Genomic DNA, 26,548 nt, shown 5'->3' on the forward strand with positions numbered 1-26,548 from the left:
AGGTGTCAAAGGCCAAGTTTGACACCTTGGGCAGCCTGAGCCAGTGGGAGGTGTCCCTGCCCATGGGGTGGAACTGGATTATCTTTAAGGTCCCTTCCAACCCAAACAGTTCCATGATTCTATGAAAACCAGGGCTCCTGGAAACACGAGTAAATTCTCCCTTATTGCAAAATGCAAGAGTAAAAGCCTAGTTACGGCATAGTCTGTTCATCACCAAGGAATGTGATGACTACAAATAATCAGAGACACCAATGCCAGTAATAGCAACCTACCAAATTTATTTTGAAGCAGAACACAGCCATGATACTGAGGTTCGTGTCATTATTACTGCACAAAAAAAAGATGAAGAAAAAGCGTGCAGTTTTATTTCAAAGCACTAAAAATTCAAACAAGTTCTCAAAATTTATCCAGTTAGTACCATATTACAAATTCATATTAAGACCAGCGATTCAACCGCTCGATGCTAACCAGAATTACAGCAGCAGTACTTAGTACTGGAGGAAAGAATGAATTTGCCAGAGAGATTAGTTAAGCTTTAGACATCCAACAAAATACATCTCAAACATACTTAAGAACAGCATCCAAGAACTCTTGTCAGTAGTTTTCATTAATGAAAGCTTCCAGTTTGAGAAAGGTTGCAAACAAAGTCCTCAATGGATGCCTGAGATGAGCTGTTTCCTGCTAAGCCACATGAAGGAGAGAAAGCATCATTTTTCTTGCTGGCCTTTTGCAGGATGTGGTTGTCTGCCATGCCATGAAATGCAGCAGCCTGTTCAAATGCTGCGTGCTGAGCCGGAGCCCAGCTTCATGGAAATACTTTGATCCATCCTAGTTTTCCTTTTTAGTATATAAACAATTTAATGTATTTACTACAGAAAAGTCATGCTGAAGTCACCTCTTTAGTGTTAAGAATCGGTCACACAAACCAAGTGCCTAAAGTATTTACACATCCAAGTGCTTCTACTGCTAAATGAAATTGTGCAAAGTTTTCCCAGTCAGCCTCCAATTCTGCTGGAGGAGAGAGTCAGTGCATCCCTTAAATACAGGACAAAAACCAAATAGCACGCTTTCCTTTCCAGTTAATTGCTGACAGCCACTGAAGATATGTCCGTTATGCTGGGGGTATGATGGACCTGTACTCCAAGAGAAAACAGCCTTGGAAAAGTCATTCTTGAAGCCCTGTGCGAAGAATCTAAACATACAATCAGCCTGGTTAAAGAAGCAAATGCTGCTTCACAGTAGAAGGGTTTTTTTTTTTGCTTCCTCCACCTCAACAGGCACATGATCAAAAAAGCAGCCAAGGGCAACGTATTCCTCCTCCATAAGGAAGAAGGATATGTCTGTTAACAAACATAACGAATCAGTTTCACTGCACTGACAAACATTCATCTCCAGTTGTCAGGCTTTCATCCGTCTGTTCAAGTCATCAATCACCACAGGATGAGTGACTCCCAGAAACAAGTGTTTGTTCAAAGGTGGATACCCTTGTATCTGCTGTTTACCAAACTTAACTACCTTGAAACAAAGGTTCATTTTTTGGCAGCTTGCCTCAATGTTGCAATAAAGTTTGTTAACAGGCATTTGTCACAATTACGATCCTTTGACTTAGTCTCATGGTAGGCTTATGTAAAAAAGGAGACATGCAAAGCTGATAAAGCAGCAGAAGTCACATGCCTGACAATTACCCTGACCCATTCCTACAGCTGTTCCAGCACCGATTCTGTTCCCTGACTATTTCACCAGTTTCAGAAAAATGGCTGCAGAGCTAGAACAGGCAAGTATTTCTCTGGGATTTTAATGCTGAAATAGCCACCAGTTTTAATCAGTACCAGATCAAACCTTGGTCTCCACAGAAATCACTGCACTAATGAAATGGGGCCCTATTTCCCAATGCAGGGAAAAGCCCTTCAGCTATCTCAGAGCACAACAGTAAAAAACAGGTTTTTGACTGCTCCTTAACTTATAGGTAAGTAACCTTTAAGTGCCCTTATACAAGACATACCAGAAAAAAAGTAAGCCAAGCCTCAAGAAAAATAAAACAAATAGACTGATTAAGTCCTCCTCTTTAAGCCCCTTTGTCTCTTTTTCCTGTTCCTGTTTTTGCAGCAGTTCAGTTCCCAGTTCTGAAGCTGAGCCTACAAAAAAGTTCCCCTGCAGCAAGTGAGGGTATAAATGTTCATAGCGCACCTGATGGCCTTTAGTAACCGCTTACATCAACCTTTCACCCTCTCCCCAGCAAACTATGCTGGAGTGAGCTTGGCAACACTCATTACAGGGTGTGAGCGTGCGGTCCAAGAGCTACCAGCACCATAAAGTCAGGCTGTCTTTGCTTTGGGCAACACGTTGACACAGCCATTCCCTTCTGGGTGAAAAAGTAATTTTTATCCGATGTACCGTATTTCAGACATTTCTGGAAAATCCCATAAATTCTTCCTTTTTCTGCCACACTGCAGAGCTCGCTTTTCAACTTTCAGTAGCAAGTGAACCTACTGTAAGTGCAGTTGCTTTAGAAGATCACCAGTATGCAGTTTGCAATTAATTTCTTTAAAACCAGCTTCGTTCAAGAACGTGGTGGCACATCGAATGTGTAAGACCTAGGTAAATGATATAGCGTTTGGTGCCCCAAAGCTAGCACAAGTTAAGTCTCAGCCAGATACTTTTCACAGTCCAAAACCTCCCTTCCAGTGCACATAAAGGAAGAGTGGACACTTCCCACCACTTCTTTTCAAAGATAATTTACTTACCCTGGAGGTTGGTTTGCTATGCCTGATGGGCTGATGAGGACTAAGACAACTCCTGGGCCCTTTTCAAGAAGGTAACGCGTGCAGGAAGACCACAACTCCTCCTGCTTTAAATGCCCAAGAAAGAGATCTTCTCATGGTGCTGCCCAGGCAGAAGCTGGGCTGCTGCGGAAAGGGACTATGTACACTCTCCCTCCTAGAAGCTCAGGAAAAGGAGCAAAAAAGCTCACAGGATCTGAATGATTTCATGCCTGCCACAGGAAAAGAGCAGCTAGCAAAACAGGCAGAGCAAAGCAATATTCGGTCAGTTCAACCACCTCCAGCTCCGATAAAACAGAAGTTGCCCTAGCTCTTAAATACATCTACGGCACACTCATAAGAGGAATGACCAATGAAATTACTTATTCATGCATATAAACATAGACTTCATCTTGCATCACGTATTTGTTACAAATCCTAGCAATACCGCAGTTACAGCATTTGGTTTTGTAATTCTGCTAATGTCATAAATAAAAAGTGCACTGAGCTAACTGGGACAACCCATCAAATCCGCAAGTTTCTGAAGCCCACACAGCAGCAGCAAACCATCAAAAGTGCTTGTTCACAACGTTTGTAGAACGGAACCCAGATCAATTCACAGAACACCCGCTCTGCTTCATTCCCTCAAAGTTCGTCAACAGCAGTAATATTAACTTTTGGTAATTCACACTCTTCTTTGAAGTGGCAGTTTTCCAGAATGTCCTTGTAATAGTCCTTGAGGTCGGCGTAAGTAGAGATGGTTTCATTCGAGTGATGGAACGACATCAGTTTTTCATTCAACAGTATCTGCACTTGATATTCTTCTTCAGAGGTCTCCACTTGATCACAGTGGTAAAGCACAAATACCAGGTTGGCTGCGTAAGGCACGATCCGGCCACTGCGAAACTTCCGATGTGCTTGTCTGGCATAATTGTCTGCCTTGAGAGGCTCATCATCTTTGAAGAAACCCATGAGGGCAAGCAGTGGCTGAAGTGTCTCCGCATGTCCAACTTGTATGATCAAGGGTGAAGAAATGGGTTTTGAGCTAAAAAAGAAAGAAGGGGAGAGGATGAGCAAGAGCCTGCGCTTTAAAACAAACACATCAAAATATTGCACAGCTGTCAGCAACAGAGGCTTTAAAGAAATACACTTTGAACTCAATTTACTCCAGTGCCTGATAAAAACCTGTTTAGCAATTTCAGTATATTACAGACCATTTTTATAGAGCATCCAAGCTTCCTGAATTTTGGCCCAATTTAAGGTATTGGCTCTTCCATAAAATGTAGTTAAGCTACAGCTAGAGCCCAATATAAACATGGCAAACAAAAGCAGGACGCTGATTCATGATGTGCGCCAATATACTTAGTACTTCTCTCCCAACTCCCTGCCTGGAACCACTCACTTGTGCTCTTCTCGGGTATGGGACGAGCCAGTGGCCATTCTACAGTTAATACACTGGGTTTGGATTACATATAAACTCTTTAAATAGCATTACCAACAAATCACCAAGCTAGCTGCAAGGCTTTGTGAACTTACAAACCAAGTCAAGCCCTTCGCGTGACAGTCCCCTTCCACTGCCAGCACGTGGGGAGGCTCGAGGACACGGCAGCAACTCAAACTCATTATTTCTGTTAACACAGATCCACTGCGAATACGTACAGCCGTTCCTCCATCCTGGGCTGCTTGGATACAGCCCACTGTTAAAACACATCCTTTCTCTTTAGCTTTTCTAAATACTTCAAATGGCACAGATTTCTTTTAAAAGTCTTTTAAATAAGCCTCCACCTAAATTAATCCAAGCAGCAGCATAGACAAGCCGACACATTATCATCACTAATTTTGCTAGATTTGAGGATCTTCTCCAACTGCTGTAATAAAGCATAAGGGACAATTCAGTTTCAAGATGAAAATTAAGTCTAAGTACAAACTTATTGGCACATTCAGAAACCACATTAAGCCCCTGCTCCCCTCCCACAGAACAACCTGCACAAGCAAACAAGTTACTGATTTAAGACACAAACTGCTTCCCTCCCTGCCACATCATCACCAGTGCAGGATTTTAAAAGGAGCATTTCCTGCCTGCATCTGTGACCACCAATGTTTTTAACCATGTACCGTGCTAGAAAAATAATCATAATTTGACAGCAAAATACTGCCAATTGTATTTCCCATATAATACAGTTCAGCTGTTTGGAAGACACATCAGCATTTAGCAATGTTTAGTCTCAAGACAGAGATACAGTCATTGTAGGAGAAGTTGTCCCTCCACAATTTATTAGCCCAATTTATAAGCAGGACAACTGCCATTACCAATTCTCAAGAACACCAAGTAGTCAAAAAGCTTATACTCTCTAAGCACCCAGGCCAGCAAATTGAACCACTGATTTGTACCACCAACAGAGCCTAGAACAAAAAACCAGCTTATGCAGCAGAAGTTGCATGTTGTTCAACCAAAGGAAAGACAAAAGCTGGCTTGCTGCACGAGAAAGCGTCAGCCAAGAGGAAAATCTGCCCCTTGCTCCAGAGAAGGATGATAGCTTTTTGGGACCACCTCCAAGAGGCACTTAGAAGCCCTGGTCACCTGTTGTAGCACGTGTAAATACACTTTTGGCTATCAGGAGACAGAGATGATGTTTGGCAACACTCCAGCTGCCAGTAAAGTCCACCCACAGATAAGTCACATCTTGATTGGCCTGGAAAGGAGGCGTTTACTCTGCTCCAGCCTGAAGTCTAAAGCAAGAGATAGACGGTTAACTGGGGGACTTGTCCCTAGATTTGAACTTTGATCAGAGGAGCAGGAACTCACTAAGTGCACAGAACGGGTTCAGTACTATCAGCTTGATACAGCCGTGGTGTTTGTGCAGTCTGAAACACGCACCTCGCACCGTTCTACTGCCTGGTGAGCCAACAGCTTTCCTCGCTGTACTCCTTAGACAGGTACGCAGATCTGCATGTACTCTGCCCTCAGGCAAAACTTCACTTAAAAAAATTGTATCAGAAACCCACCTGTTTCCTCTGTTAAAAGGCAGCATTAAAACCACAGAAAGGTTGAGCACGGAGGATGTTTCACTCCTTCCACCCACGCCTTTGCTGCACCAAGAGGTTTACACTCACTATAGCCCCTCTCTTCCAGCTCCTCCCAAATCAGTGGTTCTGCCTACATTTCTCTCCTTCTTATTTAAGACCCTTCCCTCATTTTAAAACTGTAAAACTTGATCCTTCCCCTCTTCCTCCTCTCCTCCCCCTCCATTCTGTGTTCCCTCCTCTTACTCATTTGACCAGTTCGTTTATATCACTCCCCCTCCACAAACACCCCTTCAAGGGACACACTCGCATCTCTCCTGTTAGTCAACAAACAGGAGCAGCAGCAACACACACACCAGTAGATAATAGAGGGCTACTCCCTTGACATCCTGTCATTTCCACTCGGAGACATTCTAGGATCTCTCAAAGAACGTTTCCTTTGTAAAATCTCTCCCTTAAATCCATGTACATTTCTAGCACATAAGACCCTGCATCAGGGAATTGCCCAGCTTCACACACTGCTTTTAACTTATTCTATTTGTAGATGCTAGGTACCATTTCCCACTGACTGGAAAAGGGGAAACTAACTCCCGCTTTTCAAAGGAAGACCCAGAGAACAACAGGCCCATCAGTCTCCCCTCCGTGCCCGGCAGCATCATGGAGCAGATCCTCCTGGAAACTCTGCTGAGGCACGTGGAAAATTAAAAGGTGACTGGTGACAACCAGCTTGGCTTCACTAAGGTCAAATTGTGCCTGGTGAATTTGATGGCCTTCTACGATGGGGCCACAGCACTGGTGGATAAGGGAAGAGTAACTGACATCATCTACTTGGAGCTGTGCAAAGAATTTGATGCTGTCCTGCACGACGTGCTTGTCTCCGAGTTGGAGAGGTACAGATTTGATGGTTGAACCACTCAGTGGATAAGGAATCAGCTGGATGATCATACTCAGAGTTGGGGTCAGTGGCTCGATGTCCAAGTGGAGACCAATGATGAGTCGCGTTCCGTGAGGGCGGTATTGGGACTGGTGTTGTTTAACTTCTTTGTTGGAGAAACGGATGGTGGGATTTGGGGCACCCTCGGCAAGTTTACCGATGGCACCAAGCTGCGTGGTGCAGCTGACACACTGGAAGGAAGGGATGCCATCCAGAGGGAGCTGGACAGGCTTGAGAGGTGGGCCTGTGTGAACCTTGTGAAGTTCAACAAAGCCAAGAGCAAGGCCCTGCATCTGGGTGTGGGTGATCCCAAGCAAAAACACAGTCTGGGTAGATAATGGATCGAGAGGAGTCTTGGAAAGAAGAACTTGGGTGTCCTGGTGGATGAGAAGCTCAACATGATCCAGCAACACGTGCTCACAGCCCAGAAAGCCAACTGTGTCCTGGGCTGCATCCAAAGAGTGTTACCAGCAGGTTGAGGGAGCTGATTCTGCCCCTCTACTTCATGAGAACCTCACCCAGAGTCCTGCATCCAGCTCTGGAGTCTTCAGCTCAGGAAGGACATAGATCTGTTAAGAGCCCAGAGGGCTCTAGCACCTCTCATACATGGACAGGCTTAGAGGGTTGGGCTTGTTTAGCCTGGAGAAGAGACGGCTCCAGGGAGACCTTAGAGCAGCCTTCTAGTACTTAAAGGAGGCCTACAGGAAGGCTGGGGAGGGGCCCTTTATCCTGGAGTGCAGGGTTGGGATGAGGGGTAATGGCTTTAAGCTGAAAGAGGAGAGATTTGGATTAGCTATTAGGAAGGAATTTGTTACTGTGAGGGTGGGAAGGCACTGGCTCAGGTTCACCAGAGAAGTCGTGGAAGCCCCATCCCCAGAAGTGTGCTTTGAGTACTCTGATCCAGTGGGAGGTATCCCTGCCCATGGCAAGAGGGTTGGAACTGGATGATCTTTAAGGTCCCTTCCAATCCCAACTATTCTATGATTCGATGAATGAATCCTTTCTATTTACAACTTTGCAATAATATTCTTTCCAAGTTAAGAAATGCACAATACCCATGACAGTAAACTACATCATAATTCCATGCTGCACCCACAACGCTGTTTTCTCAGCTCCCCGCATTAAGACCTTTTCTAGTTAGCTTACAGAGCTCTGAGATACTTCCAGGCAAGCATAACGGCCTCAAAACTCCTGAGCAGTATGTTATCCCAGACTCTACCTGACAGATAGGAAGGTAATTGTTAACGCAATGCATTACCGCAGAGATCTGCAATTTTCAAGCCCAGTTAGCCTCACAAGGTCCTTTTACAATCCTCCTAGTAGAAACAATTTATCTTACTTATCTTGAACAAAAGTGCTGCATGTGCAGTGCCACTGAATGTCTTGCCAGTTTTCCCTCATCATTTACAACATGCCGAGCAGCCCAGATCCTTTGCTGGTGACCTATCTTTGCTAGGAAAAAAAATCAATCAGCAATTCCTGTTCTCCGTTTCTTGTACTTTCACTCAATTTTTCCCCAGGTAAGAGCCTTCCCCCTTAACCTCAGGCTGCTTTATTTCTTTTGATAAGAAAATGCATTGAAAGATGTTGGAAATCATGACTATGTCTCCCAGATCATCCTATCTGTATACTTGCCAATCCTTCCCAACAGCTCCAGGATGTAGGTTTTCCTTTCAAATAGCCATACTGACACTACTCTGGAAATTCAAAACGTTTACCAATGCTAGTCTCAAATTGTTATTTCCACTAGACTGGCCTGCAATTCTGATTCTTTACAGGAGCTGCTCTTCTCATTTTTCCTTTATTTAATTATTTGTTTTTAAGATCATCACGCCTGCCCAAGCTGCTCAGCCGAAACCAACACACACAGGGGTTATTCCAGCTATTTCATTCAAGTTCTTTCAGTGCTCCCAGGGAAGCATCATCCAGCTCTAGCAACTTCGCGCGTTTTCATTTCATTCCAGCTGCACACCCTTATGTATGTGCCTACTTCCTAATGGGGTGGACTGGATTTTATGATTTACTAGGCAAGGAAGCCAATAATGTAAATATGTCCCTAAAGTCTCCAAAACAGGTCTTACATAGTATTTAGGCTGTATTCACTCCACAGGGAGTGGATTCACACACAGGTGCACTTCCCCTCTGCGCCTCCCAATCCCCCATAAAAGGGTTTTCAGAGGTGTTATAAAAAACCCCAGAAACATTCAGGCCACCAGCGCTGGCTTTACAGTAAGGTTTGGCTTTACTTTCCAGCCGATGCTAGTAGGAATATCGAAATGGAAGTAAATCACAAAAAAATGTACTAACCTCTTAGTTAAAAAACCCCAGCAAGACATGTTTCCAGAACAGGACACAAATTACAGCACACACAGAAGTTTTAGAGAAGATAGAAAGAAAATCTCACGAAGGCAAAACAAGGCACTCATTCTCATTGTAACTCGAGCTTTTTTTAACCTGCTTTAAGTCTCATGAAATCCTTATGTTGACAGCCCAAGCCACTTTGGGAGATAAACAACCTCTTGCACTCACAGCTATCCCATTGTATTATTTTAATGAGGATTAAAACTATTTCCTTATACAAGACAATCCTGAGTTTTCAAAAGCCTCTAACACAGTACACGTGATTTCTCACCAGCGCTGGAGATCTGATTTTTAAGACTACCCAAGCACTGCTTGTTCAGTCTCTGGGGTCATGACTCCAGCTCAGATGTTATTTCATGTCATCTAATAACCACAATAAAAATCACCATCAAGGTTAAGACAGCAACAGCAATAATTTTAATTATGGGAAAATCACCAAAGATTGCCTCTTCGGAGCATGCTCACAGGCAAAGGCCCTACTTCTCTGATAAAGTAAAGACAGGAGTGCAAAGCACAATAAACAACCCTGATAAACTCAAAACAGTAGCACAGGCTAATAAAATATTAAACGGGAGGCCTGAGGTTTCCACACTTAATGCTCTTTGCCATCATTTAATGACTCAGCATCATGTGGAAGCATCAGACAAAGTTCTCAACATTGTATTCTGGCAACTGCTAATACTACTTCAATTCACTTTTTTCCTCCCTTTTATTTAGTGCTAAATGACTTGGGAAAGCACACTGACCAGTAGGAAAAAAACCCCCATAAATCTAATTTCCAATTTTAAAGAGAGTTGAAGAGCTTGTGCATAAAACTTGGCCATAAGGTATTAAGAACTTGTTTGACAGTGATTGCTGGTGATTGGTTTAACCTTCATTGTTTGGGGCACTTTCGAAGGAGCAGAAGTGACAGTCACCAGGCAGAACGTGAGCAGGGGTCACTGAAGAGACGTGTCAAACCCAGCTGCTGAACTGCCCATGCTGTAACCCTCTCGGTAAATCCGACTGCAGCCGAAAATGAAGTTACCAAACAATTCATCAGCACAACCCCAACAGCACAACCCCAAAAACTAAATCTCACCATGGAAAAAAAGCACCCTGAGAAGCACAGAAATGGGATTAATCCTTCAGGCAAATTCAAGTTCTCCTTAGTCGTGGCAGATTAGGGTTTAATCCTGAATCATCAGCTCACCCATCCTCAACAGAAGATCATTTCTACTCTCTTAGGGTTACTGATTTATCACTATAGATAGAATCATAAAATAGTTTGGATTGGAAGAGACCTTAAAGATCATCCAGCTCCAACCCCTTGCCATAGGCAGGGACATCGCACTGGATCAAGCTGCCCCAGGCCCCAAAACTCATAAAATTCCCGATAAAAGGCAACAGCTCTTACCTAGACCGGCAAAAGTTAACCACTCAAAACTAACTAGGCTTCACCGCATTTCACTTCAGAGCTTCTGCAGTTTCAAAGGCTCTTTTCCTGAATGAATCCACCTCTCACTTTTTCACCTCATTTAATGAGATTAAATGCATTACTGCAACATCAGCATTATTGAACTATTGTGAGGAGCCAAAACCAAATCAAGAGGGTCACGTCACTTGTCAAACCCTTCCTGCTCAGGGTGAATACTGGTTAGACCAGTTGATTTGCACGTTAGTTGCCTAGGTATCATTTTCTTGTTTTTTTTAATTCCTTAGATAAAAGGATAAGACTCTATAAAAGCTGCTGAGCTATCTTTTAAGAGCAATCCTGAGCAAGCAAGTATGAGGTAATTAATGTGAGATTAAGTATGTTCTGGAAGGTTTGAAAGGCACAAACAACACTTTAAAGATGTAGTTCTAGGTAGATGGATGAAAAGACGCATTCCCAGGAGAGGTCCTCACGGGTGCCCAGCCATCCAAGTCAGCAAACATACACATTCAGATATACAGACACAGGGATGCTGCTGAACGTGCTACAAGGACCTGTGGACAAGGTCATATCGCCATCTGGTTTCCCAAAAGTATCCTTAAATCACATCAGAAGCTCCATCGTTGAAAGATGGAGCTATCAAACCCAACCATACAATATGGTACAAAGTGCTGTTCGGGACATCCACAGTTTATTAGCAAAAGTCATCCTATTTTTCCAGTTTTCTAGAAATGAAGCCAAGACCTGCATATCCTTTGGGTGTACTAACGTGAACTGCTTGGTCTACTGAACTGTACAGCTGGCACGTTATTCTGTGGAGACATGAACGTTTTAATACAGTTTACTCATCACATGCACATCTCTGTTCTCCTTTCTGAACAGATATACTGAAGTCAAGCAATTTTTTTTTTGGCAAGTTATAGAATCATAAAGCTTGGAAAGGACCTCCAAGATCATCAAGTCCAACCATCAACACAATGCCAACATGCTTACTAAACCATGTCCTGAAGAACCATATCTACACCACATGTACATTTTTTTTTGACCACCTCCAGGGTTGGTGACTCCACCACTTCCCTGGGCAGCCTCGTCCAGTGCTTCACCACTCTTTCAGTAAAAAAATTTTTCCTAATATCCAATCTAAACCTCCCCTGGCACAGCCTGAGGCCATTTCCTCTCATCCTATGACTTGTTACTTTTTTGAAGAGACCAACACCCACCTCTCCACAACCTCCTTTTAGGTAGTTGTAGACAGCAATAAGGTGACCTCTCACCTTCTCTACTAAACAACCACAGTTCCCTAAGCCGCTCCTTGTAAGACTTGTGCTCCAAACAATATATCACTACGGAATTAGCAGACAAAGTGACAAGCCCCGAGCACAGCAGCTTTCATCACAGCCTCTCCCAGCACCCAAAAGAGCCAGTGGACATGGCAGGGACACCCCCGAAGCGACCCCATACACACCCACACCTCCATGCTCTCTGAGAAAGGGACCATCTGGAGAGCTCGGCAAGAGCCATTTCATACCTTGAAGTTAGTCCATTTGCACGTGTTGGGCTACAAACTGCTCTGCCCTTCACATACTGTAAATTCACCTCGGTGTCCCCAGCCCTGGTTCTCCTTTGGAGCCGCGCTGCTGCTGGGTGGGTGATCAGACACTCTGGTTTACAGCTCCCACCAAGGGACGCAGGGCACCCCGACCCTGCTGATGCACCCAGCGAGCCAAGAACTTGCGCTCTCTAAATGCAGAATCCTAGCAGCAACCGAGACATTTCATTAAAACAAACAACTGAACAATTTGGAGCTGAGCAAGAGTTTTGTTGGTTTTTTTGAATCAGATCATATTTCTACTGCATATATGGAAGTTTTTTTGCTCTGTTCCCTTTGTAGGTACTACAGAAAATGGTTTTGAACAGTTAATTGTTTTTAGATCGTATATTTAATTCTTTCGTACTGAGTCATAGTTTTAAAAGGAACGATTAAGGCACAGTAGGAAATTGCTACAGAAAGGTTATCAATTGCGTTGTGAGGCAACCTAATTACACTAAACAATAAAAGCTACCCATAAACTGGCAAATCACGCTGTTTAACTTACGGCTTAGCCTGGTATAGCTACAAAGATCACCTTCACTTGATCTTGAACTACATTCAAATTCAAGTCTTTTTCTTAAATATCCTGAACCTGATTACTCTCAGTGGAAAACACCAAACATTTTGCAGTGCATATGTGCAGCTAGGTTAGCACTTCCAATCTTTAGCCACATAACTTTAAATATTGTGATGGCTGCATAACACATACCTCCCAGTTTCCAGAGCCATTCAGGAAATCCATTCAGACAGCACAAGTAGTAACGGGCATTTGGTATTCTATTTCATGAGCAAGAAACCCAAACTCGTAATACGTTTTTCCGTGTAGCTTCAAATATTTAAAACAGCTTTAATGAATAGCTGATATCTTTAAATTGTGCCACAATCAATTTTCAAATCCACTCCTGTCCAAGTGTGTAGCTGTTAAGGTTCTTTTTTTTTACAACAACAGGAGCTGCGTACCACATTAGCTATTAAAACACAAGGATTTCTCATCAACATGGACAGCTCCAGTTGGCAGAACAGCACTCCCAGATGACAGATGCAAAGCTCCCCTGGGCACCTGACAGAGGCTGAAGAGCAATACATATAGAATCACAGAATAGTTTGGGTTGGAAGGGACCTTAAAGACCATCCAGTTCCAACCCCTCTGCCATGGGCAGGGACACCTCCCACTGGATCAGGTGCCCAAGACCCATCCAACCTGGCCTGGAACACCTCCAGGGATGGGGCAGCCACAACTTCCCCAGGCAACATGTGCCAGTGTCTCACCACCCTCATGGTGAAGAAATTCTTCCTAATGTCCAGTCTAAATCTGCCCCTCTCCAGTTTGTACCCATTGCCCCTCATCCTATCACCATAAGCCTTAGTGAACAGTCCCTCTCCAGCTTTCCTGTAGCCCCTTCAGGTACTGGAAGGTCGTTATAAGTTCTACTCAGAGCCTTCTCTTCTCCAGGCTGAACAACCCCAACTCTCTCAGCCTGTCCTTGCAGGGAAGGTGCTCCAGCCCTCCAATCATCTTTGTAGCCTCCTCTGGACCCATTCCAACAGCTCCATCTCCTTCTTATGTTGAGGATTCCAGAACTGGACACAGTATTACAGATGAGGTCTCACAGGAGAGGAACATAGGGGCAGAATCCCCTCCCTCGCCCTGCTGGCCACGCTGCTTTTGCTGCAGCCCAGGACACGGCTGGTTTCTGGGCTGTGAGTGCACATTCCTTGAAGAGCTGGAAGTCTTCTTTCCTGAAATTTAGTGTCCTGACTATACTCCTCACCTGTCCCTTTGAACTCCACCAGTGCAGGGATATCTTTATCCCCTCTGTTTTCCTACAGATCCATACCTGACACTGCAGCAGCAGGGGTTCCTCCTGCATCTGTAGTTTCAGGGCACCAAGTCTCCCACCCTGCAGAAAGCCAGTGAGCGATGGTGCTGAGCTGGCAGTGCCGTGCAGCACAGCCCACATCTGCTTCTTGAGGAGGAAGGACAACGACCCAGCCAGTTGAAGGCTGTTCCTGCCATCAGCACTGTGTTGGGTGTGGAGGGCAGAAATCATTACATGTTTTGGTCACCAGCTGTAGCCCACGGGGGAGACACAAAGAACTCGATGCTCCTTTTGTGGTAAGGAGATACTCGTTGATTGCTCCTCTACATCCCAATGTGGAAGCATCTCTAAATACCACAGCTTTGGAAAACTGGACACGTTATAAATGTTTAAACAGACACTGACTGGTAAGAGCAGCCCTTCAAGGATTCTTCAGCAGAAGCACAAGTGCAAGTGAAGGCACATGGACATGTCACACTACCTGGCAGTATTAACATCATGAAGAGCAGCAGAGACACTTTCAGTAAAGCCCAGGTTCCAGTGGGGGGGAACCCAATGATTTAGTGAGGAGTACTTCCCCATCAGTTTCTTTGCCACGCAGTTGCCTCGCCGGACTCTGTATTTTCTATCTGCAGCAGGAAGACTTGGGAAAATGCAGTTCTTAGGCCTTCACAACAATAAAATGCTTTACGGACCAAGACAACTGCCTAAGTATGTCACTTCAGTAGAACCAATCACCTGGCTTAATTTTATATTCAACTTTTCTGATGTAACTTTTTTTTATGAATTAAGAATATTTGTGTGGAACAGAGAAGTTCTGGCTCCCAGTCTCTCCCTAGAAATGTGACAGTGACATTTCCTTACAGATGACAAGAAGGTATGGGGGACTGTGGTCCTGAAGAGGTCACTATGACTGCAGCAAAGCCTCAGGGATCAGATGCCTTCTACTGAAAAATTAACCTTTATTGGACTTTTACACTCTATGGCTACTGAGGGTGCAGAAGAATAGGGTCTGTGCACGGGTCTGCCATCAGTAGGTGTTCACTGACACAACTATCAATAAATCCAACGTCGGACCCTAGTTCCTGAATACTAGTAGGAATTCCAACACCTTTCCACCAGCTTTGTGGGTGGGGATGGTTGACAAGTACATAGTGAAAATCCTTTTCAAAACGATCCTGCTGTACAGTAAGACCCACGCAGAAGAGAATATTACTAGTTTAAACCACAAATTCTGTTGGAATTTATATGATGGAAGAAGCTAAGAATGTCTGAAACTTTTGCACTGCTAATTGAAGTTTGGACTAACTAGCCAAAGGCATTTATTAGCACCCTCATCATTTTCTTAATGATAGACTAATCAGCAGAAGTTATCTGCCCCAGAAGTACGAAAAATGAGTTTTATCAAAGCAGCTGATAAGGCAACTACGTTTGGTGAGTAATTGGATTGTGTGGTCCAGAAACACTTCATGGAGGAAACAAGGCTACCGTAAGAGCAAGGTTTCTCTTTTTAAGTCAGTTATCACTGGAAATGAACATAGGTCAAAGCTATTGAATAGAAACACTAAGTATGCCGCAAAAATGCACCATTGCCAACACCCTCTTCCACTGCCAAGCCTGAAGCAGAACAGATAATACAGACCCCTCAGCTTCTTGCTGCAACAGAAATGCTCCCCCATCTGCTTTTGGATGGCCTGTTTAAACTCTCCAGAAAGAAAGGAGAACTTGGAGCAAAGCTAACGCTCTGGAAGTAAATTGGTTTTACTTAATTTTTTTTAAAACAAACGGCAAGATACGAATCAACACTAAACACTGCTAAATTGAAACATCATTCCACTAAAAGACCTAAATGATCACAAAGGTTCATTTTCCAAGTAATGAACTGTGGCAAAAGTATTCAACCTACTTCCTTGACGTTGCACAATACCATAAAAAGACACCTCACGCGCGCACACATGCACAACCAAACATTTTTGACAGGCATATTAACACAGGCATATTTTTTTGTTTGTATAGTTTCTTTTTTGCAGCTCTACTCTCAAACTGCCAGGGGACCTGGGATAAGCCTCTCTCCCTGGATGAAAAACTATTAGCCTCACCTCTGCTCTGCAGATCACAAGAGATAGAAGCTGCTCCAATACATGGGCGGTGGCAGATTTCCACATACTCTCAAGTGCACCGGGTTACTCAATTCAGATTATACTGAAGTCTTCAGTGCTTTAAGAGTGCCACCTTATGTCACAGGACAGAGTGACACGCTCCTCTTGTGCCCAGCAATGCGCGCTTCACAAGTTTTCAGTTCCCGTTTAGGACAATGCAGATTAAAGAGCCTAATCACTCAGCTTTGAACACTGCAAGATTTTTAGGGTCCCAATCGCTTACACACATGCATAAACTCACTACCTGCTTCCCTCCATAGTGGCAATACAACACAAGAGCCCCAGTGACAGCAATCAAACTTCTGTGGCCTTGGACGCCTGCTCTTTCCCAATATGCCTACTTACTCCACACCTTGTAATTTAGTGACTGCTGACCTATGTCTCAGTAAATCACACGTACAGACAGATTTTGTTAATTACGGCTTTTTTGTTATTATCAACCTTACAGGGATGTCTTATACAGGGCTAAGATACAAACACAGCTACTTTATAACTAGTGCATATAATTTTAAGATGTAAAGGCTGTCACTGTTCGAAGAGCGTATTACACTAAAAGCAAACCAAGTTGATCACTCTTCTTATGCGAGTCAAGCTACAATAAGTTATTTTTCAGATTTCAGGACACAGTGGTCTTAAGAGTTTTGCTTGTCTGTTTTTCTTTTAACCTGTGCTTCTTCCTGATCTGCTTTTCCAGTTCTTACACTCTCTGTTCACAGAGACAGACACAGCACATGACAGAGGCAATCGCAGCAGTGTGCTTGGAAACCTGTTCATGGCTGGGTGTTAACGACTTGTGTGCTAATGTATTACCTCTCTAGCAGGCTGAGGAAAGGAAGCAGTGAAGAAGTTTATTTAAAGGCTGATGTAGTAGAAGCACTGCTTTGACTCCACCGCTGTTAGAACGAGAGCTACCATCAACCTCCCACGCCAGCCTCAAATTTCCATGCACTACAATTGACCGACAAGCACAGTTTCTTAAGCCAGCTTGGCTGAAAAGCGGTCACTGTCAAAGGGGTTTTCCTTCAGCCCACTTTCACTTACAGCATCTCCTCTCCAAAGCCAAGCTTACTTACCGTTGCAACTGCCAAGTTTTAGCCTGTTCATGGCAAAACGAACTGAGGTGCTTCCTTTGTGCTGGTTGGTGCACAGCACAGGTAAAATTCAGAAGGGCTCCTCACCACCGCTGACACACAACACAGCGGAGTACTGCATGCTCCCATCCTCGGCTCTCATCTCCAGCCCTGGACAGCCCCCCTCCCTAGGTTCACGTAATCATTAGGGTAGGATCAAGGCACCAGTCATGGATGCAAGCGTGGGGAAAACCTGTGTGCATGTATCAAAGGCAAATTTTTAATGTGTTTACCTTCTCACACACTAAGTTGATGCCCTGTTAAAAACAGATGCGTCAGTCTGATTCTTCAGGCAAATCCCAGCAATAAGTAACTAAGATAAACAGCACCTGCACTATTTACCTAGCGATAACTCGAGATGAAATAAATCATGTCAGGCATTAAACACGATGACATTCTTGCATCCCTCAGAGCTCCAGTGATGAATACAGGGTATCTCTCTGCATCCCACACTAAAGGACAGCAAAAAAGCCAACCAAGCATTTGAGAATCATGCTTCAACTGACTTACTACACAGCTCTTCTACCACTGTTAATTTCCAACTTGGATCCTGAGTCAGAAAACTTTTAAAGGAGCAAAACTACTTTGTTGTCTTCTCTGCTATAATCAACTTTATGGATCGTTCCTCCAATTCAAGACGTGAATGCTACTTCCAATTACAGTTTGCCAACTAAAAGGAAAAAAGTGTTTTCCAACAAATTATCAAGTAAAATATAGAGCCTCAAACATCCACAAGTCATGCTTTGTTTCTGAAATATAAGTCATTAACATCATTCTGCTGTGTGTTAGCTAGACCTACTTTAACGTATTGAATGTAGAAATAAAGTCCCAAGGATGCAAAAACACCCCCCACATGTAACTACTGTTTACGTATGAACACCAAAGTTCAATTTGCTCGTTATAAGTTAGCGTTACTTATAGATCGGTTTCCATCAAGTATTTAACGGCATAGTATTAACATAATCTTAAGATCAAATCCTTGATTTTGGGTACTTTTATGAACATTTCCACACTTATCTGCTAAGGTATTAATTCATATGACTGGTCACTAAACTATGAATTCATAATTGCTCAGTTTGCATGAGGAACGTGCACATAATAATTTACAACATTCATTCTCACTGCATTTAAGCTTAAAGCAGCTATCAGGAAAAAAAAAAAAAAGAAAAAAAGAGACCAGTAGCACATGAAAGCAAACGCAGGTAATTCCGTGACACAATCATCCCAACCTCTAATTGAAGCCTTTGTTCTCTCCATGCCACAAGAGATCCCAGGTTCGTTCCTCTTTTACGTCTCCCTAACATATCAACTCGTGCAAGACAAGATCAACGCCAAACGGATACTGAATGACGACTGCTGACTGGTACCAGCTCACAGGAGTAAACAACACATAAAGAGCTGTAATTTTTAAGAACGTATAGGTATGGTTATATCCACAACACTACAACGGCAGTGTTGAGGCACAACTCAGCGGATGGAATACCACGGCTATTGGTCTTCCACTGACACAAAATGACTGTTGTCAAATCATGACAACAGATGAAGACAAACCAGTCGATCAGACCACCATCCTTTGAAGACTCCTGGTTACTGTCCCTTCAAGCCTACTAACAGCCACTTGCAAGGCCTAGTGTCTTCCTACAACTACAGTGTTGTTCCCGAACTACAGCTATGCTGTAAAAGAATAAGGATGGGAAATCAAATACCCTAGACAGAGTTCTCAGACTGGTTGGTGGAACTACTGACTTCAGGTTCATAAAACAAATCAAAGCATTTGCAACAACTTTGGGACAGAAGTGTCTTTTTCCTGTTCTGACAGGGCACCAAGTGTATCGCCCTTCCCTAACAGAGCAAAGCAGTGTGTTACCAGGCCGCTTTCCTGTTACAGCTCTGGCCTCTTGGATCCTGTAACAAACAGCCTGTTCTGGCCTAGAGTCGCTTTAGTGTTTGGACTCATATGTAATAATTATGTTTCCATAGATACATTTCAGTACCTTTAATCTAAACAGAAAGTTTTAATAACACAAGAGACTCAAACAGACACAGAAAGACTGCCATGCTGAAGCGCTTGAGTAACCAGATAACACAACCTATTAGAGCGATGTTTTCAATCCAGACTTCTATTCTTGCAACAAATCATTTTTAACAAGGACATTTTAAACAAACAGGTCATTGTTTTAACTCAATGGTCTCTTCCTAAAAACTGTGCAGGAAGAGAACACCATTACCAGACAGAGCACCTGGCTGCACCTTGAAGAGCTGTGTAGATCAGGAAGTTAAAAGATGGAAATACATTAGCTGGGCACAAAAGCATCATGGAAGAAAAAAAATATATATTCTTGTTACAGTAGTATTGCGTTACTAAAAACGTTAGTGTCTCTATTAAAATACTCCTCGCTCAAACTCTCCTAACGTTGTTCTGTTGGGAAGTAGGTAACTCCTACTCACTTTATATCCATCTTGGGACTGACCACAGAAAGCTTGTAGCCAAAGCACAAAAGCCTTTTTATTTACCTTTTGCTCTCTTCCACCGCTTTGTCCAAATGCTGGAATATATCCTGGAATAAAATGCAGCTGGAGCGACTATTGATATCATAGCCATATCCTCTCTTCCAGTATTGCTTCAGGTCATTCAGGTATTCCAGTACCTAAAGTTACAGCGTTCACAAGTTTTATTATTGAAATGAGGGAAAATAAAATCCACACAACATGGAGCAACGATGCTGCCACCCATGATATTAAATCAATTACTTTTTCACACAGATGAAAAAAAACAAACATCAAGGCTCCCATTCAAATTGCTGTTTCAGAAAAAACAGGCACATAAATGAGACGGAAAAGCCACCAAATTCAGCACCTTGTCTCCAGTCATGCTCATGATCAGGCCTAGTGAAAGCAGGAGGGACACTTCCCCAGACTGCAGTGACTTTCAGCCCAGGGCTTTGTGCCCTAAAGTGGTTTTCTACAAGTTTAATACACTCCAGCAGATTCTCTCCCACAATAACCCAATCTCCCCTCTGAATGTATCAAGTTTTTGCCTTAGTAGTATCCTGCAGCTTGCCTATACACTGCATAAAGTCTCCATGTGTTGTGAACCTGTCCGCCGCTAGCTTCGTTTGGTGCTGTTGCACACAGCAAGACAATCACCATCACCATTTTTTGAGCGTTTCTAATTTTGCCTTACAAAGGCCAAAGATCCTCAGCTCCGTCAATCACTCTTCAGATGGAAACAATCCCATACCTTTAACTGTGTTTGTCTGTTTCCATATTCTATCCTCTTTGAAACGCAAGTCTCAAAGAGATAGAGCTGTGCCTTGGATTTACGTAAGGGCACACGATGCTCTCCTTGTTCTCTGTTCCTTTTCTAAACTCCTGGCACTAACGATGTACTTTTTCTTATTTTGTTAATTTTACTGTAGCTGAGCTGACATTTTCATGGATCTAGAACCACCAAAATTTCACTTCTCAGTGGCACAATGGATCTGAGAGACAACCACCTCATATATGACGTTTCAACTTCTTAGTCCACACGCATCACTTGGCAGTGAACACCATCTGCCACCGTACTGCTGCGTAATCCACCCTCACAGGGCCCCTCTGCAAAGCCTCTCCAACACCCTGTATTTTCACCATCCCAAGTACCTCCCTGTCTTTGGGAAGCTTTCCCCCCTCGCTACTAAGTTACTTATAAATACACTGAGCAGCACAGGCCTCAACCGAAGTCCATGGTGACCCTCCTTCTCTTTGAGAGAAGAGCATTTACTCCCAACTCTGTGCTAAGTTTCCTTAAGTGCCTCAGGGGGGCCCTTACACAATGTGTATTGGAGTGCCAAATAAATGCATCGCTTTTAATCCCTCTCTCTCTTGATCCCTTCAAAGGGTACACCAGGTATCTTTTGAAAGTAGAGAAACCAACATGAGTCTCATTTATCTGGGTTCTATTAGATTTATTAACAGGCATCAGGTTTAGAGATGGGACAGACCCTCAAACCACAAAGAGAGACTTAGAGGACCTAAAAGACCTCATCTGATGTCCTCTGGAATAAAGGCATTCTATCATATGTTTATGGCACGTGAAACAAAGCTGTCCAGGGCCTTTCTGATGCTACAGAAATAAAACTATATAATAATAAGCTATAATAATAACAAAAGACCATTTAATCAGGACAAATCCAGACTGCACCAGCATTTCAGTCTGAATGAAGTAAGGTATTTCAGTCTTGCTGCTTCACTGATCCAGAGCTCTCTGGAGACCAAAGAAGCATTTCATAGAGGAATGAAGAATGAGGGGCACAAAACTGACAACTTCTGGCCATGCAAGGAGTTACATCTGAACACCAAGGCATCTTTTGAAAGCTTCTCAAATCTGTCTCCCATTTAGCACCTACCTTGGCATCTTCTTCATTGAAGAGTGAACACCACGGGGAGGTCACATTTTTTATAGCCAACTCATACGAGCAGGTAAGAAAAGCCACTTGAACAAGATCTGCAATTAAGTAAATCAACAAGGAAGAGATAAACCACTGTTAGACAAGTAGCAACAGTCTCTTAACTCGCCTCTAAAACAAAACCTAATTGTAATTCAGCAATGCAAGCAATGTAATCCAATAAATAATCAGCAGTCCAAAGGCCAAGCACCAAAACCAAGCAGTTTTTAACAGAATTATTGCAGAGAGTTCAAATTTCAGACTGCCACCTTCTCAGGTTACATTAAGGGGGAAATGAGAGCATTTCACGTCAGCTGCTGCAGGTCTGCCGATGCGCATGCTGCAGGTATCAATTGCGTGCGCATCCTTACCATCACGAAGGGCGGGAGAGGCAGTATAAGGCAGGCATGTCTGTTCAGCGCAGAGCAGCCTGACTACCACTACTCATCCTCTGGGCTAGCGGCTAAGTTTGAGGGCAACTTTGGGACTGCAGCTTTAGGGACATACTGGAAACAAGAGCCACACCTATTTGGCACATCTCTTCTGGACAAGTGAAGTTACAACACAGACAGGCTTGTCCACTTTTTTCCTGACCCAATTTAAGTGTTTGAATCATAACAGATTCTACAAAAGCTACAGCTGCCCTATGAAGCAGAATTAAAATAACATTTCCTTTCTAACAAAGGTAACATTCATTTTCTCTACAGGAAAGATGTTTTCAAATGTGTTTTTTTTCTGATCAACAGCTAACAAGCATTCCTTACTGCAATACCACTACACATCTGCAGCTTTGGGCATTTAATCAGAGACTGCGTCTCCGATTTAGACCTTATTTTACTCTGTGTAACTACATGCTGTCTCAGAAGTTTTTCTCAGCCAGACTTGGAGCTGAAGCCACCTGTAACTGGTTACCTGCGTTCAGCTCCTCCACCGGCAAACACAAGGCATTCGCAACCTTCTCCAAGACCTTCCTCATCTCCGGCCCCTCTTTGAAGGCATTCACCTGGCACATCGCTGCTTCATTCTCTTCCACCAAGGCTACAAACTTGGCACAGTGATCAAAAAAACGCATCAAGGAATCGTTGACTTCAACTTCCACCTCTGAAAGCAAATGTGGTCATCAGGGATGGAGTTGGGGGAAGCACCGCTATCCCCGTGGGTACTAGTGCCCACCTACCCGGCCCGGGACTGTCCTCACACCACAGCAGTGGCCCTGGGGAGGGGGAACGGGGCGCAGGGTCTCCCTCAGATGCAGGATGGGACTGGCCTTATGGCTTGCCTCACCTCCGGGGCAGCGCAGGGGTCCCTCAGCCCCTGTGGGAGCACCAGGATCCCTTGGGGAGCAAGCAGGGGCATCCCTCAGCTCTTCAGGAAGGGAGCAGGGATCCTCAGGGAGCGAGCGGTGATCTCTCAGCCTCTCGGGGAGGAAGGATGGGGTTTGTCAGGCAGGGATCAGATGTTCTTTAGGGAGCAGATGATCCCTCAGCCTCTCAGGAAAGGAGTGGGGTTCCCTCAGCCCTTTAGGGAGCACAAAGATCCCTCAGGCAGCAGGGGTCCCTCAGCCCCTCAGGATGGGGGGGGGATCCCTCATAGAGGGAATGGGGAGATCCCTCAGACAGCACCGGGATCCCTCATGGAGTGAGCAGGGGTCCCTCGGCCCCTCAGGGAGTAAGCAGGAGTCCCCCATGGAGGGAGGGGTGGATCCCTCAGCTCCTCAGTAAGGGTGTGCGGGTCCCTCAGCCCCCCATAAGGCACCGCGATCCCTCAGAGAGTGAATGGAGGGTCCCTCGGGGAGCACTGGGATCATTCAGGGAGTGACTAGGCATCCCTCAGCCCCTCAGGGAGCAAATGGAAGCGGGGGGGTTGTCTCTCAGACCCTCAGGGAGCATCGGATCCCTCTGGGAGGGAATGGGAGACCCCTCAGTCCTTCAGGGAGCACTGGGGTCCCTCGGGAAGCAAGGAAAGGAGGAGGGGATCTCCCATCAAGGGAGCTGGGGACCCTCGGCGCCTTGGGGAGCAAATGGAAGGGTCTCTCAGGTTGTCATGGAGCATTGGGATTCCTCAACCCCACGGAGAGTAAGGAAGGGTCCCTCAGCTCCTCAGAAAGGGAGGAGGGGATCCCCCATGGAAGGAGTGTGGGACTCTCAGCTGCTTGGGGAGGAAGGAAGGGAGGAGGGAATCCCCCATAGAGGGAGCAGGGGAGCCTCAGCTGCTCGTGGAGCAAATGAGGGGAACCCTCAGACCCTCAGGGAGCATCAGGATCCCTCAGCTCCTCAGGAAGGGAGGATCCCTCAGTTCCTCAGGGAGCACTGGCATCCCCTGGGGCGTGAGGAAGGGAGGAGATGATCCCCCATGGAGGGAGCAGGAGACTCTCAGCCCCTCAGGGAGCAAATGAGGGGGTCTCTCAGACCCTCAGGGAGCCTTGGGATCCCACAGCCCCTTGGGCAGCGAGGAAGGGTCCCTCAGCTCCTCAGGAAGGGAGTGGGGGATTCCTCAATCCTTTGGGCAACACTGGGGTCCCTCAAGGAGTGAGGAAAAGAGAAGGGGATCCGCTACGGAGGGAGCAGGGGACCCTTGGCCTCTTGGGGAGCAAATGGGAGGGTCTCTCAGATAGTCAGGGAGCGTTGGGATTCCTCAACCCCATGGAGAGTAAGGAAGAGTCCCTCAGCTCCTCAGAAAGTGAGGCAGGGATCCCCCATGGACAGAGCAGGGGATCCCTCAGCCCCTCTGGAAGCAAGGAAGGGATCCCCCATGGAGGGAACGGGGGACCCTCAGCTGCTTGGGGAGCAAAAGGGGGGAACCCTCAGCCCCTCAGGGAACATCAGGATCCCTCAGCCCCTCGGGCAGCAAGGAAGGGCTCCTCAGGTCCTCAGGAAGGGAGGATCCCTCAGTCCCTATGGGAGCGAGGAAGGGAGAAGAGGATCCCCCCATGGAGGGAGGAAGAGACCCTCAGCCTCTCGGGGAGCAAATAGGTGGGTCTCTCAGACACTCAGGGAGCACTGGGATCCCTCTGATAGGGAACAGCGGATCCCTCAGTCCCTCGGGGAACATTGGGGTCCCTCGAGGAGTGAAGAAGGGAGGAAGGATCCCCCACAGAGGGAGTGGGGGACCCTCAGCCCCTCGGGGAGTAAACGGAGTTGTCTCTCAGACCCTCAGGGAGCATGGGGATCCCTTTGGGAGGAAACAGAGGATCCCTCAGCCCCTGGGGCGGAGGAGGGGGAGAGGGAGGGAGGGAGCAGGAGACTCTCAGCCCCTGGGGGAGCAAATGGGGGTTCTCTCACACCCTCAGGGAGCATCCCATCCCTCTGGGAGGGAGCGGGGGACCCTCAGTCTCTCGGGGAGGGCGGGCGGGATCCCCTCCGAGGGAGCAGGAGGCCCTCATTCCCCGGGGGGACCGGGGTCCGTTTCTCACCGTGCTCGCCGAGGTCCGGCCCGAGCCCGCGGCGGAAGGCGGCGCCGCTCTGCAGGCAGCGGTGCTTGGAGCTGCTGGCGAGGCGCAGGCGGCGCCGGGCGGCGAAGAGCGCCGGGAAGCGCGCGGCGAGGCGGATCGCCAGCCGCTCCATGTCGCGGTGCCCCTGCGGCGCCAGCCGCCCGTCCACGCTCTCCTCGTAGCCCAGCGGCCCCGCGGCCAGCGCGGCGGCGCCGGGGCAGGCGGCGCGGAGGCGGCCGTGCAGCTGCCGCAGGCGCCGCACCTGCCCGGCCGTGGGGAACCGCGTGCCGTGCCGCAGCACCGCCCGCAGCTGCAGCGCCGCGCACCCCGGCGGCGCCCGCGGGGCCGCCTCGCCCAGCGACAGCGGGTCCCGCCACAGGTGCGGGTTCACCTCCTCGTACCGCGACTTCGTGCCGAAGTAGGCGCCCAGCCCCGCGCGGGCCGCGGGCAGCAGCGGGAGGAGAAGGAGGAGGAGGGGGAGTGCGGCGGGGAGCGCGGGCACCCACCGGCGCGGCGCCATGGCGGGAACTGCGGGCGAGCGCCGAGGGCGGGGCCACCGCGCCTCAGAGCCACGCCCAATGGGGGGGACCTCACCTAGCCACGCCCACCAGGAACAGTCGTGTGCTGGACCACGCCCACCGGAGGGAGGTATCTTAGAGCCACGCCCACTAGGTTCCAAACCACGCCTCCAAAATGGAGAAGCCGCGCCCTTCGAACCACGCCCCCTGAAAGGGAGGGCGCCCTTCGAGCCACGCCCCTTGGGGGAGTTTTCCGGCCACGCCCCCAATGTGAGGGATGCCCTTCTGGCCACGCCCCCTCATCCCTTCAGAGTCACGACCCCTCGGGGGGGGGTGTGCGCCCTCATAGCCACGCCCTCTTGGGGCCCCCTCCGAGTCACCCCACCCACGGGAGGGGTGACCTCAGAGCCCTGCCTACTGGGGGGAGGGGGCGCCCTCCTCACCGCGCCACATTGGGGGCAAAGCACCCTCTCTAGCCACGCCCCCGAGGGAGTGACGTCATCTGAACCGCGCCCCTTTTAGCGAGCCACCCCGAGGCACTCCCACTGTGCTCTCCTAGCCACGCCCCCCGGGGAGGTGCGCCATCTTAGCCACGGCCTCCACTGAGGGGGGATAACACTGCAGGGGCGGTGCCCCCAGGCTCCTCCCGCCTGGGGAAAAAAAAACTCTTTTTACCCTATTTATGGCTCCTGACGGCACTACAGGCTCCGGGGCGGAGGGGTCCCCTCTAGGCTACACCCCCTTGGGAAAAAAAACCTTTTTAACCCTTTTGTTACACCCGTGTGCATGTGGGGTCGCCCTCAGGCTACACCCACTTGGAAAAACACCCTCGGTTTTGACCCATTTTTGGCTCCTCACAGCACTAGAGGCTACACACAATTGTGGGGTTGCCCTCTGGCTACACCCGCTTGGAAAAACCCTTCCTTTTGACCCATTTGTGTCTGCTCACGGCCCTGAAGCCCCTAGTGCTGCCTTCCAGCC

The 26,548-nt window shown here is 46.6% G+C and overlaps 1 protein-coding gene across 1 annotated transcript; it reads right to left on the bottom strand.

Moving 5' to 3' along the window:
- Window positions 1-274: 274 nt before the first annotated feature.
- MINPP1 (multiple inositol-polyphosphate phosphatase 1) lies at window positions 275-25,587 on the bottom strand. Its single transcript, XM_054071952.1, has 5 exons — window positions 25,032-25,587; window positions 22,532-22,720; window positions 21,581-21,678; window positions 19,707-19,840; window positions 275-3,804 (listed from the first exon to the last, which is right to left on the bottom strand). The coding sequence occupies exons 1-5, from the start codon at window positions 25,567-25,569 to the stop codon at window positions 3,405-3,407; spliced, it is 1,359 nt and encodes a 452-aa protein (XP_053927927.1). The 5' UTR covers window positions 25,570-25,587; the 3' UTR covers window positions 275-3,404.
- Between the last annotated feature and the right edge of the window lie 961 nt (window positions 25,588-26,548).

This window comes from Cuculus canorus, chromosome 7 (assembly GCF_017976375.1).
Source record: "Cuculus canorus isolate bCucCan1 chromosome 7, bCucCan1.pri, whole genome shotgun sequence".
In the NCBI taxonomy this organism is placed as follows: Eukaryota; Metazoa; Chordata; class Aves; order Cuculiformes; family Cuculidae; genus Cuculus; species Cuculus canorus.